Source organism: Argiope bruennichi, chromosome X1 (assembly GCF_947563725.1).
Source record: "Argiope bruennichi chromosome X1, qqArgBrue1.1, whole genome shotgun sequence".
Taxonomy (NCBI): domain Eukaryota; kingdom Metazoa; phylum Arthropoda; class Arachnida; order Araneae; family Araneidae; genus Argiope; species Argiope bruennichi.
This window is the reverse complement of record NC_079162.1, coordinates 38,710,349-38,728,776: the sequence shown is the minus strand read 5'-3', so window position 1 is coordinate 38,728,776 and position 18,428 is coordinate 38,710,349. Positions and strand designations below refer to the sequence as shown.

The following is an 18,428-nucleotide window of genomic DNA, read 5'->3' as shown; positions in this document are numbered from 1 at the left end:
TTTTAACTGTGAAATTCGCGTATTTCTGAACTGAAACATCTTTTTTTTAAGTATGAAATGCGAGTCGAGCACATAGGGTCTTCAAGCCGATTGTACAATATTTGTGATTCCAAATAAAATTGGTTAGAAGCCTGACCTGCTTCAAAAATAAAAAGTAAATTGGCATTGCTCCTTTAAGATCAAAATAATTATTTAAAGAAAAACAATATTTCGGATATTAGATCAAGGAATTCGAATTTTTTTTTTTAATAATATGAATGAAGACATTTATGTCTTGAATTTTTAAAAAAATGTCATCCAATTTAGTGCTATTTAATGGAGTATCTATAAATTACTTATTGACTATAAAATTTATATTAATTTATTTTTAGTAATTTATGATATTTTGAAAGCGTATTAGTTTGTATCTAAACAGCTGTTAATTTTTGTATCTTTAATTAACAAAGACAATCAATAATACGTTAAAGAAGAAAAAGATCATAATAATTTCATTAATCCTGATGTTATTATCTCCAAAATACTTTTCTCTCTCATATTTTTTAATAAAGATGTTATTCCCTTCCCGGCGTATAGCTGCGAAGCGTTACTGTAAATGACTTGGATATCATTGACGAACAATTCTTATAAGCTATACATCTTTGGCATGAATTTAGCATTGATGCTTAATACATCGTGTGATGGCTAGTAAGGACCAAGTCAAAAGAAGGCGAATAAATGTGTTCTTTTTGTTTTAGAATGCCATCTCTGTGGCTGTTTTATCATATCAAGGGAAAAGAAAGAAAAACTTATTATTTCAAGGATATCAATGTCTTTAAAAATAACAAATATATTTATTAATGATTGGTTATCGGCAATTATTCTTTAACGATTCACTTATATTTTGTTAATACTTGTATTGTTATTTTAAAATATGCTGAATGATCTTAAACTTATTTGTACCTGTTGGAATCATCAGAGTTTAATATTTGATCGTACTCACAAAAATGATAATCTTATAACTGAGTAAAGCAGATAATCTGAGTAAACGAAAAATAAAAGGTAAAATGTATGATTAAAATGATTTCTTAAAATTTAACGATTATTTAAGTTTAAAACTTGACAAATATGGGTGTGGTTTTTTTTAAATATTTTTATATGGTAGCCTGAATGTATATCTAGATTTTCTCAATATGTATTGAGAAAATCAGGAATATTTTCTACAATTTCTGAATGAAAGAAAAATACCGAATTAATGGTACGAAAGAACTTTCTAAAACCTCTCCAGGGAAAATAATAAATAACAGAGCATGTTGTAGTAAAAAATATATATATATATATCGTTAGAAATCAAAATTTAAAGAAATACCGTATCCGAAAAAGAAATTAAAAAACAGCAAAAAAAAAGTCAGTTGAGAAAAGTATTGAAATTTTTTAACTAAAAATAATAATCTTATACATCGCAAGTTGAATACATTATCGATTTGAAATCGAATAAAGCCTAAAGCAAGCAGAAATTCTTCCTTTGTTTCCTTTGATAAAATTTACTTTAGGAGTTGAGTCATTATTAAAATAGATATATTTCCGCATAATGATTGCTGTTGGCTCGTACAATTAACTTTTTTTTCTGGCAGAAAAAAAAAATATTTTTTAACTCAAATTTATGTTTGTAATTTAATATAATTTACGGCGGAAAGGATTTTACTTTGACTTCTATTCAGGAATAAATTTACTTTAATAATTTCTATTTTTTCCATACATTTCTTCCAGTATTTTTATCATTAGTTTTGCAGTGATATCAATAGTAGTTAGACAAATGAAACACTCGTCCTCATCTATAATTAGATCAAGAAATATATATTGCTCTAATTTTAATAAATATACTGGATTGTATACGTCTTCCTTTAATGCCGATAGAATTTAACTCTTTCTTAGTGGAAGTAAACACTAAACCCTGTAAAGACAATGAATATATGGCAAATACATCATGTCACTTTAAAAAAAAAAAAAAAAAAATTCTGCAATCCATTTTCTACCATCATTTTTCTGATATTGAGATTAGGAACAGTTGATATATCAAACAATTCTTTCTAAATAATGAATCTGTCAGAAAAATAGGAAATTCAGATGAAAGAATTACTGGACAGGTCATTGATAATTAAAATATATTGTCCATTCCAATGGCTTTATGACTAATTAAAAAAAACTCCGATGACAAATAAATTTAGTCAATACGCTTAAGGTGATACTTTAGAAAAAGAAAGTAAAACTTTCTATAAGATAATTAGATGGCTGATAGATTTTTCCTGTAAAGAGAATAAAATCCTAGTGGAATAATGATTCAGCTTCTGCAAAATTATACTGGTATAGAATTTGTATCGTTCACAAGGAATATGCTAATGCAGTGCTGCTAGTCAATTATTAGTAACAAAATCAGATATATATTTCTGTAGAACTGAGATGGGAGGCAAATTGCACAGCGAATTTGAAACCATTTCTTACATGTTTTATAAAGATCTCTTAAGGTCTGATCTATAAAAATGAGAAGGATAAATTTTTTTTTGTTAGTATTTAGACCAAGTTCACTAATCTCTTTTGTACAAGGTTACGAAGTTTGAGAAAAAGCGTTAAAAATAATACAATTCACTAAAGTTTTAATAGAAAATAGTACAGTATAAAAGTTAAATACCTTCTGCAACAAAAAAGTCTGAATATGGCAATTCTGTAATGATCCCCTACCTTAATCTCAGCATCGAAACCAGATTTTAAAAAAACATATTTCCGATTATAGGAGTACTATGCACTTAAAATCCGTTACAGGTCAATTTTTCTTCCACTAATGTGGTGTGGAATACTGCATAGCTATCAATCACAATTTGAAACCATATTTTTTTTTTTTTTTAAAGCAGGACCATCGCGTAACTACAAGATGGTAATCGGATAAATTTTTTTACGTTTTATAACTATTTGAATAATATTTTTTTAGCACTTTTTTTAACATTTTTAGAAAATTATTCAATTACTCGATTATAAAGGAGCAAGATTTAAGCTTAATTTTTAACTTAATTGAAATAACAGAAATCCCAAATATAACGTTATAGGCAAATTATAAATTTAGTGTATTGGTAAGATCACGTTTTTGAAATGCATCTGACAAGTTTGGATATGAATTATTTAAAACAATCGGTTTGTAGACTGATTAAAACTAGTTTCATTATTCACTCCAATATTGGGTAAAATATAGTTATTTTAAGATTGCTAAATTTCGATGGGAAGTTTTTCATACATGAGGAAAAGAGGTTGGTAAAGAGATGCATATGTAATGATGATTCAAATGTCTGTTTGTTAACGAAATAAAAATAAAAATCCTTTTGTCATGGCTTTTTTTAAATTTTTTTTTCGTCATTTCATTACGTTATTTACTTTGCACAGTTCTGAAATACGTAGCCTAGAGTCTTGATTATCATATGACCATGGAATATTTATGTATAGTTGTCTGGATAGATATATTTTTATGAAACCTAATTTGTGCTTAAATCTGGGGTATATATATATATAATATAAAGGGGAAACATCAGCATTTGTTTAAACACCAGCATACGATTCTATTTGAGTTGTATTTTTGTTTTGTTAGATTCTTTCATTTATCGTTGCTTTGATTACAAATTTCTATTTTTATTACTTTTTCGAGCGTCATTCTTGCCCCTTTATTAAAACCGTCGATTTGCAGACAACTTCCTAAAGGCTTTAACCCTATGACACACACCATTTATTATCCAACTTGTTTTCCGGTTTTGTTGTAACATGTTTCTAAACTCAGCTTCGTTACAATTTTATTTGATGCTTTATTTACCCTGTTGTCTAGTAAGGGAGTATTTAAAGCGATGAATGCATGAAAGAGTATGTACTTCCTTATTTCTCTCGTAAAATCTTTTTTAATTGTATTTCTTCGTAAAAATGTGTCTAGTAAATAAACAACACACTAGAGATCGTTATTACTTTTTACTTATATTGAACTGGAAATCTGTTAGCATTTAAGTGGATTCGAAATTGGGCATTCGAAAGACTTTGCTTTCAGTAAGCTTATCGATTAAATAAACAGTAGTTAAGAGTTTAATGTAGAAATAAATTGAATGTAGAAAATAAAAAAAAATACTTTGAAAACCTATGACATTTTTTGTTTAATATTAGAATAAGTTTTTATCTTTTTTTTTCATTGAATTGATTTAAAAGTGAAGAAAAGTACTTTATAAAGTAACATTAATGAGTCTTAATATTGGCATTAGTTGTACTTTCTGAAACAAAATGTTTTGATGCAAGATTCGAAAACATTGTATTAAAATGAAGGAATTTACCGTTAAAATAAGAATTTTGACGTGTCTGTTAGTTATGATTCACAAGGTACACGGATGCGAGCTAAGACAAAAAAGAACTGTTGATGCAATTAAAGATAACTTGTAGTTTAATGTTAATTAATGTTTCGCATTTATGTTTCTCACGCAACAATTTCTCATTTTCCATCTAAACATTAACTACTCTTTTTTTTTCCTCTACCTTGTTATTAAAGTATAAATTAATAGCAGAATAAAATTAAATATTATTATTAAATAGAATTCCGATTTCTTAGTATTCAAAATATTAAGAAATCGGAATGAAATGAAAAATTTATTTAATGCTCAACAATGTACAGAATCAACAGCTTGGATTATCAAGCATTCGATTTATCATTTACTTATTTTGGGAGAATAAAGATATGGAAGAGTGCAAATAGTTAATTCAAACTATAAAATCTTGTAAGCAATGCGCTCGTAAATTTAAACTGCTATCAGAACGAAGGTATTAATTTACTGAAGGTAATTTACTGATATTATCGGCACAACCTCGCTCCATTCCCCAATTTTCGAACGCCATTTCCAAAAGGAAGGATCAGAAGTTTAATCCACGATGACAGGTTTAATATAAATCAGCTAGATATCCAACTAGAAGTCTGCTGTCAAAATTATACTGGCTGTCCATAAACTAAAAATTAACTTAAAAATTTTCCCTTTATTTAAGTAGCTGCTAATGCTTCTAAAAGGAAAAAAAAAATGTGTTTATTTTTTCGACGAACAAAAATTTATCGTTATTGACCAAATTAGCTTTGAAACTCAATTAAAAAAAAAAAAAGAATCATCGCATATGAATTTAAAGTCAAAGAGGAAAAAAAAAGTATATTCTATCCATCCTAATTCTTCAAACAGTGATAAGTTACTATTGGAAGTGCTAATAGTATGTCAGCCATTAAAATAAATTTTTGAACTGTGTCAAAACAAAACCAGTAAGCAAAATAACATTTCTTTGCAATTCCTTTTAAGAATACTTTCGACCAAATATACTTCACCAAGCATATGTTTTCAAATACATTTGATTCATGGGATCTATTTTAAATTTTATAGAAACTTCATGGACACTCAGAATTTTAAAATATGGTAAAGGAAAGATAAAGTTTCAAACTTCATATAAATGTTTGATTTTTATAAACCAGGATGGTAATAAAATATTTTTTTTTTCATTTTATTGCATTGAACTGTATTTTATTAAAGACCGTTCATTTAGTATGATTGAAATTTCATTTCTCTCTTTTTTTTTTAATCCGAATTGTCAATGTCTTTTCTTGTGCCAATGTAAAATAAAGTTTTATTTGGTACAAGAATTTTCACAATGCATATTTAGAATCAAATGAAATTTCAAATTTGAACACTTCATCCCCTTAGAACCAAGAATAGGTTAGATTATTATCATTATACATTAGACTATTATTACTATAAGATTTACTACTATAGAAAGGATATCGGTAAATAAAATTATTGTATTTCTTACGTTTATGTCAATTTTAAACGAAAAGGTGATAAATGTGAAAATATTGTATTAATTTACTAAACCATTTTAGTTAATTAAAAATAGTAATTTGGAAACACTGTATTTAAATTAAATAGCCATGCTCACCAATGAAAGTAAGATTCAAATTATAAACTAAGATTAAAAAAAAGGAAAGTAAATCAAAGTAGATGAAAGTAAGATTCAAATTCTAAACTAAGATTAAAAAAAAGGAGAGAAAATGAGAAAATCAAAGTAGATATTTAAAACAGAGAGCAAATAACAATGTGGGTTGATGAAATGTTTATCCAGTGGAAAATATTTGTTTATGCAATTTTTGACAGCCTACTTTTAAGTATTCATCTATTTATATTTAAAAGTATTAAAATTTAAGTAAGCTCATTTCCTATTAGAAGATTTCAGATCTATTCATACAGTAAAGGAGTCGCATACTATTCATGGCCCAACAGAAAATTTAAAAATAGTAAGAGGTAGAGATATATTTTGAATTCGAATAAATGTTCTAAATGCTCTAAATGACGTAATGAGTTAATTTTTTGTTGTTTGGGAATAAATATACTTCTGAATAAATTACAGAGTCTAATTTTTCATATGCTCGCTCAGCCCCATCGGTCATATTTTGTATAATAATCATGACGCATTCAATTCTAAACAGAAATGTCTGTCTTCTATGACTAAAACTGATCAAGTTATGGAGCTTTATATATTACCATTTATACGAGTTTAGAAAATTTCGATTACTTCTTCGAGGAAGATTTGCCAATCAAGACATGACACTTCCTTGAAGCAATCGTTGATTAATATATATTAACGAAACTCCACGCTTCATAACTCTGATGGCTCTTGCAGGGATAGAAGTGGAATTTTTAAGCTTTAATGCTTAGTGTGCAATTGTAAATAGTTAATTATAAGGATATTTTAATAAATATTATTAGGAACTATATACAAAATTAAATAAAATTAAATTTTCCTGCTATTTTACTTCTATTTGAATATATATTTTTTATTAGTTGAAATAAAATATAATTGGTTATGTGGTTTGAAACATTCTTAAATTTTTTATTTCAATCTACATTTCATGTTTGCATAGAGGGAATTTTGTTATTAATTTTTCATTCACTTTCTTTTGCATTAGGAATCGGAAATTTTTTTCGGTTATTGGTTCCTCAAGAATAAGGAATAGTTATAAAAATTTCACGGGCTTAGTCATAAATTAATATATTAATTCAACTAAAAATTTATTTTCCAGAAATGGCGCATCCTGGAAATTAATTTAAGAAATATTTATTATCAGACTATTTGAAATATAGAAACATGAATTAAAAATGTAATAAAATAAACATTAGAAAATTAAAAAAAATAAAATGATTTTAAGCAGGATTTTACACGTGTAAAAAAGCAGAAAATATTTTTTTTATCGAAACTCAATATATTATGAGCTTATTGAGTTTATGATATTATTGTAACATCACAAACTCAAGAAATATTATTATATAAAGTCAAAGTGTAATACTAAGAAAAAAAATCTAGGATATTGAATGCATAAAGATATGATAATGAGATTAAAATTCTACTTTAGAGTATTTTTATAGGAATTTTGTTTTTACGGCTATGATTTGTTATTCCTTTATTGTTAAAAAATAATTTAAATATGAAATTGTGTGTGTATGTGTTAATCAAATCACTCAATATCAAAAGAAAACTTGTAAAAGGGTTAAATGTAAAAATAGGAAGAAGAACGGGATAAAGGTATAACCATAAATTTCTTAAATAAAATTCATTAAATAAAAATGTAATGAAAAATTAATTTTGTCTAATTTAAAATACGATTGTTATTTGAATTTACTTCAAACTTTTCTATTTGGGCCTCATCCGTTTACGATTTTTGCTATGACTTAACAATTCTTCATTATTATTTTTTTTCATTTTAATGTACTGATAAAAGCGTCTGTTAAAAATGCTTTCGTATTTATTATTTTAACTAATAATGTACGCTATGGCAATTGAATTAATTGGATATATTTATATGATTTAAAGGCAAATAATTTGAACTTTTTTATTATTATGAATGAAAATTAATAATAACATTAATGAAATTTTATTTTGGGAACGCAGTTGTCTTTCAGGTTAGATGACATTTGCTATTTCATTATAAGCACATTACGAGATATAAATGGATTTTCTAGTAATATCGCAATTTTATCAGCTGATGATTATTGATTGAAAATTTCGATCATGCAATAAACCATTCACTAACACAAAAAGTTAGATGTCTTTATACGAATTAATGAATTCATTCTTCGAAAATCCATATAAAGAAATGTTTTGTTATAATTGCAATCGAATTCAGGCAGCAACATCTGATGCCACGATAATGGAATGTATTTAGCAGCACTTGTAGCTTCATGATTATCTTTTGGATTAAAGTATACAAAACATTGAAAAGTTTTCAAAATACAGTAAGACTTACCCAGACTTTGCAAAGTTTATCCAGTACGACATAACAGCTTCAGATAAAGACATTTCAGCCTTGGTATAATTTCGAGGGAAATGAGATAAAGTCCCAACCAGCGGCGCTCCGAATAAATAGGCTAAATCTTCGCCATGAATTGCACCATGCCTTTGCGGATAATCCCCATTCTCAGTTTGGTATCCAAACACATAGAAGTAAGTTTTGGATTGGGTTTTGGAATGGTAATTTCCAGTTCTGATTAAAGGAGCAACAGTAAGTCCGTCTCCTAATGCTTCCAAGGTAGAATCCAGAATGCTTATGGGATGTTGCACAGGTCGGGTCCAATCAGTGTATTCGTTCACGATAGTCAGAAATATTTCTTGCATGTGGTAGTTGAAAAGATTTCTGACTAAAGTGCGAAGCAATCTATCTCTTCTGTTAGCATCTATCCCAACTTTTTCTTCATTTGATGATAAATGGTAAAAATTCTCAGCTCTGGTTACACCAAAAAGCAAATCGTACTGCCCAAATAAACTTTCTTTTTCTTTCATTGGTGTCAGTGGATCCACAGGAATTACTATGCCATCAACGGTCGGTCCAAATGCTGAAAGATGTTCTGGAACCATAACCTGGACTCGCATGATATCTGCCAGAGGCCTCTGTCTCATGCAATCTAACATTGGACCACTTTCCGTAGTAGGGCAATTTAAGGTTGAGCACACCTGGCGGCCGTAAGTAAGCGCATCATGAGCTATAGCCCAAGGGCTTAAGGCGGATCCGCTCTGCATGATTGCTCGTTGGAATAATCCTGAAAGAACAAAGATATCACATTAGTCAATCTCTTGATTCTTCTTTTTCCTTTCATATAAGAAAAAATACGCAGGAAATACTTGTGCTCGCTTCAGATTGAAATCTAGAGTTATGTAAATTAGTTTTGGAATTTTAAATATACGCTAAATATTTTTGCACCATTCATTTGTCATACAAAAATGAATGTAACTGACATTTTTCTATAAGCGCGTTGAGTACTAAAATATTACTATTTAAATATTGAAATTTTAATAGTTCCAAATGTCCATTTAAAATAATTGCATTTATGTTTATGAATATTTATAATAAATGCACATATTTAATATTTTTATTTAAAAATTCATATACTGTCAAGAATAAATAATGTGTAATTGTAAGGTTGTAAATTTAAAATTATATTTAATTTGACTAGAAAGGTGTACATATATAATTGCATATCTTATAAAAATTAGATTATCACTATTTTTGAATTGTATTTATCTATACTTATAATAAAGCAAGGTGTGCGTGTGTGTTGGCGCTCTACAAGCCAGACCGTTCGACTTATAGCTACCAAATTTGCCACATATATACCTTGGAGGTCGGGAATGTGCACCTGGGATCCCTTTTCTGAATTTTTAATTCGAATTTTAATTATTAATTAATAATTAACCTTTTCGCCAAAACTCTTTTCATTTCCCCACCGCCAAATGAGTAAGACTTCAATTTTTTCCCCCGCGCTAAAGAGGTTAGTCTTAAGAAATTTTCGGCCAATTATTTCAAACGATTATGTTTATTTTCTTAATATTTGATGCATTTAAAATTAAACATTGTTAATGAATCGATCTTTCAGATTCATTCTGAAGTGATTTTGAATTAAAATAAAACGGAAAAAAGGAAATTAAAAATTTCTAATCTGCATAGCGTTACCCCAACTAGCATAGTAAATTCACGCATTTGCGTTACCATAATTGGCGTTGAAAATTCATGCATGCGCATTGTGTTCTGATTATTGGCAACTATTTTCAACGGATACGGACTTGGTTTTGAAGGCTTAGCATAATTTCGACAGATTATTTCAAATGATTCTGTTTATTTTCTTAGTGTTTGATACATTTAAAACTAAACATTGTTAATTAATCGATCTGTTCATGATGAATATGAGAAAATTTTGTTGAAAACTTCTTGAGATATTATATAAATTAAGATATTCTTTAGTGACCATAAGGTTTAAATACTTAGCGACTCTGTTTTCAGTACTCATATTAAAAAAAATCTGATATCAATTGCACTTTAATCATTTCCACTTTAACTTAAAGCATAAATTCTACTGGAACTAACAAAAAATTAGAGAGATTCATATTACGTTACTGCTGCAGGCCTTTATAATATTATGAGTGAATTATATGACTACCAAAATTTGAAGCTTTAAAATATTTTGAAGAAGCTATTATAATAGGAGTTACATAAAATATTAATTATTAAAATTTTAACGAGCATTAAGATTGGCGAACCGGCTGGTCACCAAAGGCGTCAAGTAATTAATAACCTTATTAGTGAAAGTATATGGCTTTTAGGTACTTTCTGACACATTTCAAATAAATAGTTAAAATAAATATTCTGCAATACTACCAATTATTGTAATGGATAACTTGTAATAGTACCAATTTTTGTAAAGAACAGTTTGCAGTAGTATAGAAGTATATAGTTAAGGAATAGTTTGACGTATTGCAACTGATTGCAATGAATAGATTTCATTGATAATGAAAACTATTATTGAACTCTTATTTCAAAATAATCCTGAATTATACTGATATCTCTTTTCTTACACCATTACTTCTCCATGATTCCAGCATACCCCTATATATATATATTATATTATACAGATTACGAATATACGGTTACAAATGTTTCTGTTGAGACGTTGAAATGCTTCATTGCATTGCCGCAGGAATAATGTTCTTTCCTTGAATTATCAAATTAGAGACAAATCTATATATTGCAGATTCCAGATTCACACATCGGCATATTTTATAAAAACAGACTCCTGATTGGTAACATTGTAAATGTTTTCAATTCATTTTTTATTCACATTTTGGCCGAATAACTGATACCATTTAAATAATACTATCAGTATTTATTATCAATAGATTAAAGTGTATTTCGAGTTTTCAATATATATTATAACATCTGCCTATTAAATCGCCGTTATTATTCATTAATATTTTTATATTTAATATACATTAATATTTTAACCTCTAAGTCTCTCTAAACGTATTGACTTTAAGTAATTTTATATAAATGTTGATTTATCTATAAAATTGCACGTCAAAATAATCTAATAAATATTTAGTTATTTAGAGATATTCCGAAAAGAAATTTTGCTGTGAATTCTTAAATGTTTTTGTATAAAAATAATAAATCAAGTATTTTATCTTAAATATTGTAGATGCCGATTAATTATTCTAGCATATAATGAATAACAAATCTAAACTCAAACATATTTTTCGACTCGTTTCCTTGCGATATCAGCATTTTCCGTATGATAATTATACGGCCAATCTTAGAAATAGAATGTACGGAGAAATTCAGATGTCGGAAGAAAATGCGAAAACAAGTTGACTTTTAGGGATGCAAAACGTTCGTAATGTTTAGTGAATATATAAACACCAATTTCTAATGCAAATTCCCTTAGCTGAAGCAGATTGCTAACTAAATCACTTTACCTTTAAGAGTTTGAACTTCTCTTTTAACAAAATAAATGCTCACAAATTCCTATTCTCAAAGGATTGAGAGATTTATCTGCAAGCTTTCAGAATGTATAGATTACATCTTGATGTAGGTTGAGAAATTCTAAGAATGGAAATAATTTTTTAAGCTAAGCAGAGATTTTAAAGAGAATTGGGGATTGAAGCGAGTTATATTTATTGAAATGACGGTGCGCCGATCCTAGCTGTATGCAACATATTTTGGTAAATTTTAATTGATTTACTAACAAGTAAGTTTTTCTGATATAATTCAAATGTAAGGTCGGAAGAATCTATGTGTTATTTTGTTTGAATTTAGAACACCTGAAACTATTCCAGCACCTGGTTTTTTTTCTAAAGAAAATCAATTCAAGCTGAAGCAAAATTTTGGTTACAGCAAAAAAATCAATCTAGATACAAACATTAATATTATAAATTATTACAGCTAATTGAAAAAAATATTTCTCATATAATAATTTTCATTGATTAAATAGTTTTTATTAATTAATCTGTTCCGTAGAACATCAATAATAAAATAATTAGAAAACAAATAGTTGTCCCCCAATTTCATAGAAAAAAACAAATTTGACCCATGCACTGCAAGAGAAATTTACAGAAGCTTAATTTTACTGCAGTTTCCTATGAGATATTTCGTAAATAGCAGTGCATGGGTTAAATTTTTAGAAAAATCCCAAAAATGAATATGAATTCAGCCATAAAAAGTTATTAAATCATTTAAATGAAATAATATTTGACTTGATGTAAAGAAATACGCCATTAGAATTCTGAAAAAAAATGTTCAAAATTGCAGATATTATTTTCAAACTAGAACAAGTGGAATTTACATATTGTTCACTATTCCCTTAAAGTGAGTTTTATTTCTCTAGATTTTTGGGGATTCATTTGTTATTTTAAGATAGACCTTGTATTAAAATTGTGAAATTTAAATGAGTTTTACGGTGCCATTCAATCTTCTCAATTTAAAAAAGAGGCGAATAAACAATATTCGCAAAATGTTCACATTATCTTTTTAATTATGGCAATACAGGATACCAAGTTGCCCAATATTATGGCAAAAGACCATCAAAATTTTATAATGCACCTGAATTTTCAAGGATCTGAGCATTCGAAAAAAACTTGTTGTTCTGCTTATCAGTTTAGAAAAAATCAAAGCATAAATTTTCCCACATAATCACACATAGGATTATACCTATGTTCCTTAATTTAAATTTTGTTTAATTTGAGAATGTCCTTGATCTATTATTTTTCAATCAAAAATAACATAAATATCTGATCTCCAAGTTCAACGCAATAAAATTCATATTTGGCAAGATTGTAGAGTTTAGTCCATTTATTTCGGAAAATAATTTTAAAAGTTAAACTAACAGCTTTGTATTAAATATCCGTTGTTTGAAAATATGAATTGCTTTTCAAATTCAGAGCATGAGATTTGGTAAATATTGTGAGACATTTTTTTTTCATTTTTTGGTAGTCATTAATTTACAAGCATAGTCATCATCATCAGTTATTTCTTGATGTGTTATCAAATATATATATTTCTATATACAAAGTTGTCATTGCTATCTGTATCCTACAATAATCATCCGAATTCGAAGGTACATAAATGCATTTTTTTAATAAAAGAACGGGGTCACAATTTTCAAAACATGGAAATTATAAATGTCTTCCTTCGATAGTAAGTAAAATATATTCTATCAAAATTTTGAGTTAAAATCTTACAGTAATTTTGGTTAAAAATGGGGGTTACGAAAAATTTGGTTTAAAACTCTGAAATTGAAAACTCTGAAAAGGAATCTCTTCGTTTTCCGTTCATTCTTTCATAATAATCATTTAACACATTCATCACTGTAATAGTGTTCTCGCTAATATTCCTTAGTGGTTCACACCAGCTGGTCCATTGTCCACTTAAGAAGAGATCTATAATGGCCCCATTTATTTTCTTAAATGTTATTTATTCAAATACTTCAAACTTCTTACTGAAAATTCATGATGACATGAAAATATATATTAATATCTTTATTAATCATATTCTGGTGCATCGATTAAGTTTTAAAAATATTATGTCACTTAAGATAGCATCACCAGTATTAAAGATTATTAGAACAAGCTTTATAGGATATTACCCAGGATAGACTGAATCTATACTGAAAAGCTATTAGTCAACATTGCAAAATGTCATTTAAAGAGAATATCTTACTTTAGGGAATTCACAATACTTTTCCGATCTTTAAATGAAGTATAGATAAATAATCTTTTCGTCTCTTCCCTAATTTTAAATGCCCTTTTTAAATTTAAATTTGTATGCAATTACATTATATTATTTACCCGAAAATATTACCAGGTTAGAAAGTGCTACTTTTTTTGTTTCAGTTATAATCAATAATTTAATCAGTGATATATTATTTTTCCTAACAAAGAAACATAAGACAAAGCCTAAACATAAATCAACGTTTTTTGTCGATTGTCCATTCAGTTTAAATTCGAAAAGGGCCTAAAGAATGACTCCGCTTCAGAAATGGCACTATTGGTATTCGCTTATATACACATATAATACAACGAGATTGAGTAGACATCAAATGTTATTTAATGCTTATAAAAAGTAATCATCTTTCAGTGGCTGTAAAATTTTTTCTTTGATAAAAGTTTGCAGTACATTTGATAAAAAGAATAAAGTTCAGTCATTAAAAGTTATCTTTTGTAGCACTAGTGGAAATTGAATCGATGAGCCATCACTACCAGCGTTAAGAAAATAAATTAGCTAATCTTAATGGAAAAATAATCAACTCGTGTGTTTATCTTAGGGAATATTGCTTTTTCTTAGATAATGAATTCGTCAAACACTGAATTCCAGTAACAAGCTTCAGAAATAAGAAATCTATTCATCGGCCTTAAATAAAATTTGGAATTGACAAATGAGGTTTCAGTAATTAATAATGTTTGAATCTTACCTCGTGCCATAGGTGAAATCATTAGCAAGTTCACAAACGCAGCACCATGTCCTTGACCTATAATTGTTACATTTTTTGGATCTCCTCCGAATTCCGCAATGTTTGCTTGTACCCAGTGCAGGGCAGCTACCTGATCCATCAAACCGTAATTGCCTCTGGCAGATCCTTCAGTGGCTGGCAAGAAACCTGAAAAGGAAAAAGAAACAGGTTAACACGGGTAAAAAAAAGAAACGTAGAATCTAATGGAAATTCTTTGATAGAAATGCATAAATTTATGCTGATTTAACCTATTGGCAAATCCTCGAACAATTCACTTGTTTTTATGTTTGAAAAACTCAAGATTTGAAGTCTAAGTTATAGAATTTATATAAAATAAAAAAATATTGGGGGGTTTATATTTCTGATCATAGCTGCAATAGTTGATAGAAATATACTTTATGACCACTGGGATGAAAACTAGGTATTATACAGGGAGTATTGTAATTTACTTATTAGCCAAAATAAGATTTGAGCTAATTTACAATAAATAGCATGAAAAGAAATTTTGTACAGCCAGATTATAACTTTTTACTATTTAATTACAATTGTAATACAATTTTTATCATATTACAATGAATCCACATTTTTTGAACCGAACAGATATTTTATACAAATTAGTTCCTCTTTATAACGACATGTGATTTCAATATATCTCGATATTACGAATTCAAGTGTTCTGGGAACAAATATTTAATACCTATAAGAAATACTAGAAAATACAGTTTTGCAAAAGTTATATCTATACGATTTGCACTTTTTTTTATAATTAAAATGGAGAAGTAAATTAGCATTCTAACGCTAAACCAAATAAATCTATCATTCAGTATTACTCATAGTTTTATAAGAAATATCGTAAACGGTAGTATTTAAAAAGATTTGGTAGCATGTCTTTGTATTTTAGAAGCTGATATTTATATTGATACAGGAGCATTACTATTATCATTCAAAACAAGATTTGCCAGGAGCCAAAGGCAGCAAATTTACTCATCAGTTATTTTTATTTTGTTTGAAATGGATTTTTTCAATTTTATGTTTTAACTGTAAAACAAGTTACAATATAGATATGGATTTTTGAATTTTGCGATGCAATCGATATTTAATAAATCCATTCATATTTATTACATTTTGCAAACTAATTACTCATAATAAATCTGTTGACAAATCACGTAATTTATTTTTACACATTTTATTTATTGTATAAAATAAAGACAAAATAAAATAAAATAAAGTATAGTATAAAGTTATAAAACATATAAAAACTGCGAAACATTATCCCTGTCAAAGAATCATGAATGTGACAAGAACTAGAGCATAACATTTATATTAATTATTCAAGAGTTATAAAAATTTCACTGAAAAAAAATACATTTTCAGTGGCTCAGAAAAATATAATCTAATTAGTATTTCCTTTAAATATGAAAAAGAATGAAAATGTCTGCGAGATGAAAGAAACTTTTTTTCATTATCTTTTCTACATTATAGTGTAAAGAAGTAGTCGTATTTAGTGGTCTAATTATTTTTTGTCACCAACTTTACTAACGTTTTTTGAATGATTTTGCAGCTTCTTTTTATATAACTGATTCTGTACATAATGATAGATTGAATCCACTGTCGTTAACAATTTTAAAGTTAAAATTGACCTGATTATCAATTGTTTATTGTAAGAAGTTTTCCTTTTATCAATGATCATATATTTAAAATCGCATATATGAAACGCTAATTTTGAAAGTTTTCTTTATTATATTAACAAGGGTAATCTTTTGGTATTTTCAGTCAAATGACATGCTTCCACGTTAAAATGACGATTAAAATTCACTACATTCATTTTTAGATATTTCAAGTAATCAGATTTTATGGTATGAGTCATTTTGTAATGGCATTCAAGATTTTTAAAACAAAAATATTTTTATTTCTTTATTTAAAACAAAGAAAACTATCAAAGTATGTTAAATTATCAACATCCTATCTCACAAGATGCAAATCTCGCATTCCCAAAGACGCACTCTGGAAAAGTTTTACAATAAAAGCTTGATAAACTCTGGATAGTTTCTATTCTGATACTATCAACAAAGACAAAAATTTTGATACATCATTTACGAAAATCTATACTTCATGGCGAAAATAATAGAAGAAATAGCCATTTGGTGCATTATGCTAACCAAAATATCACCTGCTCTTTCAGACCGCTGGAGATAAAAAAAAAAATCACCTGCTCTTTCAAACCGCTGGAGATCAAAAATATCACCTGCTCTTTTTGATGACCAAGCATTATGTATTTCCAGCGACATTTTAGGGAAGATAATTTTCTAAAATATGAGACATTAATATCAGTTCACTTGCGGAATGTCTTTCCCATGACTTATGGATCAATGCCCATAACAGAAGACACGTACATATTAGCGGTTTAGTTAATTGGCAATGAGATAGCTGTGCATGACACCGCTGGCCCAAGTGTAATTAATAACCCTTACTCCACGAGATAATATACCGTGGAAGTATTAACTGTAGTTTAAAATTTTTCAATGTGTTACTTAACCGAATTCAGGCACTTGAATAATTGTTGTGTTGCATTTTTACTTGCAATCAAGATCTCAAGAGCTTCATTTAAATGCTTCTTTGATTAAGTTCCATTAGACGATAAAGTTAATGATGTGTTTAAAGTTTAACTCACGTAAATACATTCGATTGGGATAAAAGGCGAGCTTGGCTTTACTGTGTGAGGAATGTCATTATTCTGTAAAAAGCAATTTAATTTGAATGAACTAGTTTTAGCTGGATAATGAAAAGCGATTAAACTTACGATTTGACAAAACATGCTGTTTTTTTTCTTAATGCGCGCTAATGTTTCAAAATATATAAAAACATAAATTTTGAATATTATGCATTGTATCAAATAGCAATTTTCGTTATGGTGCATTGTTATTTATGTAAGAAATAGATAAGTCTATGTAACAGATGATATTCGGATTTCAGAAATTTTTTAGTAAATGTCCAGACACAGTTCAAATATTTTAACTTCAATGTATATTGCTGTGATTTTGTTTTAATTCGAAATTATAATTTGTTGAAAATTTTTAGTTGTGGATTACAACTGTGAACATTCCAGCATATTTGGATAAGTAAATACTGAAAATTAAGGGTTAAATAGTTAAAATATTTCTTTGAATAAATCATAATAATTAAGATTTAATTCTTTTGTGAGCAATATTCTTTTTTTTTGTGTGCAACTTTAATTAATCATCAATTTTCTGTCTGTTTACTTCCCATAAATAAAAATAATTTTTTTAAAAAGTCTACTTATATTATTTATAATTTTATATTTCATATGCAATATTACATGAACTGTTTCCACTGCTACACATTGCAGTAAAAGTATTCAAAAGGCTAAAATTTCATCCAGGACCATAGTTTCAGAAATAGCAACGCCCTACAAGAAAGCTTGTGCTTTTCGCAATGTCTAACATTTCTTATTTTGCGATATAATCTTCCAAGAATATATCTACTTTTCAGATATTTTCTGTGCATTCTTCAGTTTAGTTTTCTAATGTTGATAAAATAAACCACAGCTGACTTTCTTTG

General features: G+C 27.7%; 1 protein-coding gene across 2 annotated transcripts in view; it reads right to left on the bottom strand.

Moving 5' to 3' along the window:
• LOC129958994 (neuroligin-4, X-linked-like) overlaps positions 1 to 18,428 on the bottom strand; it is a 240,548-nt gene that overhangs the window by 47,713 nt on the left and 174,407 nt on the right. For both annotated transcript variants that reach the window (XM_056071761.1, XM_056071762.1), the window contains exons 3-4: positions 14,811 to 14,996; positions 8,324 to 9,113 (exon numbers count right to left, since the gene is read on the bottom strand). In XM_056071761.1, the coding sequence (XP_055927736.1) occupies positions 8,324 to 9,113; positions 14,811 to 14,996 (976 nt within the window). The remainder of the gene's footprint in view (positions 1 to 8,323; positions 9,114 to 14,810; positions 14,997 to 18,428) is intronic.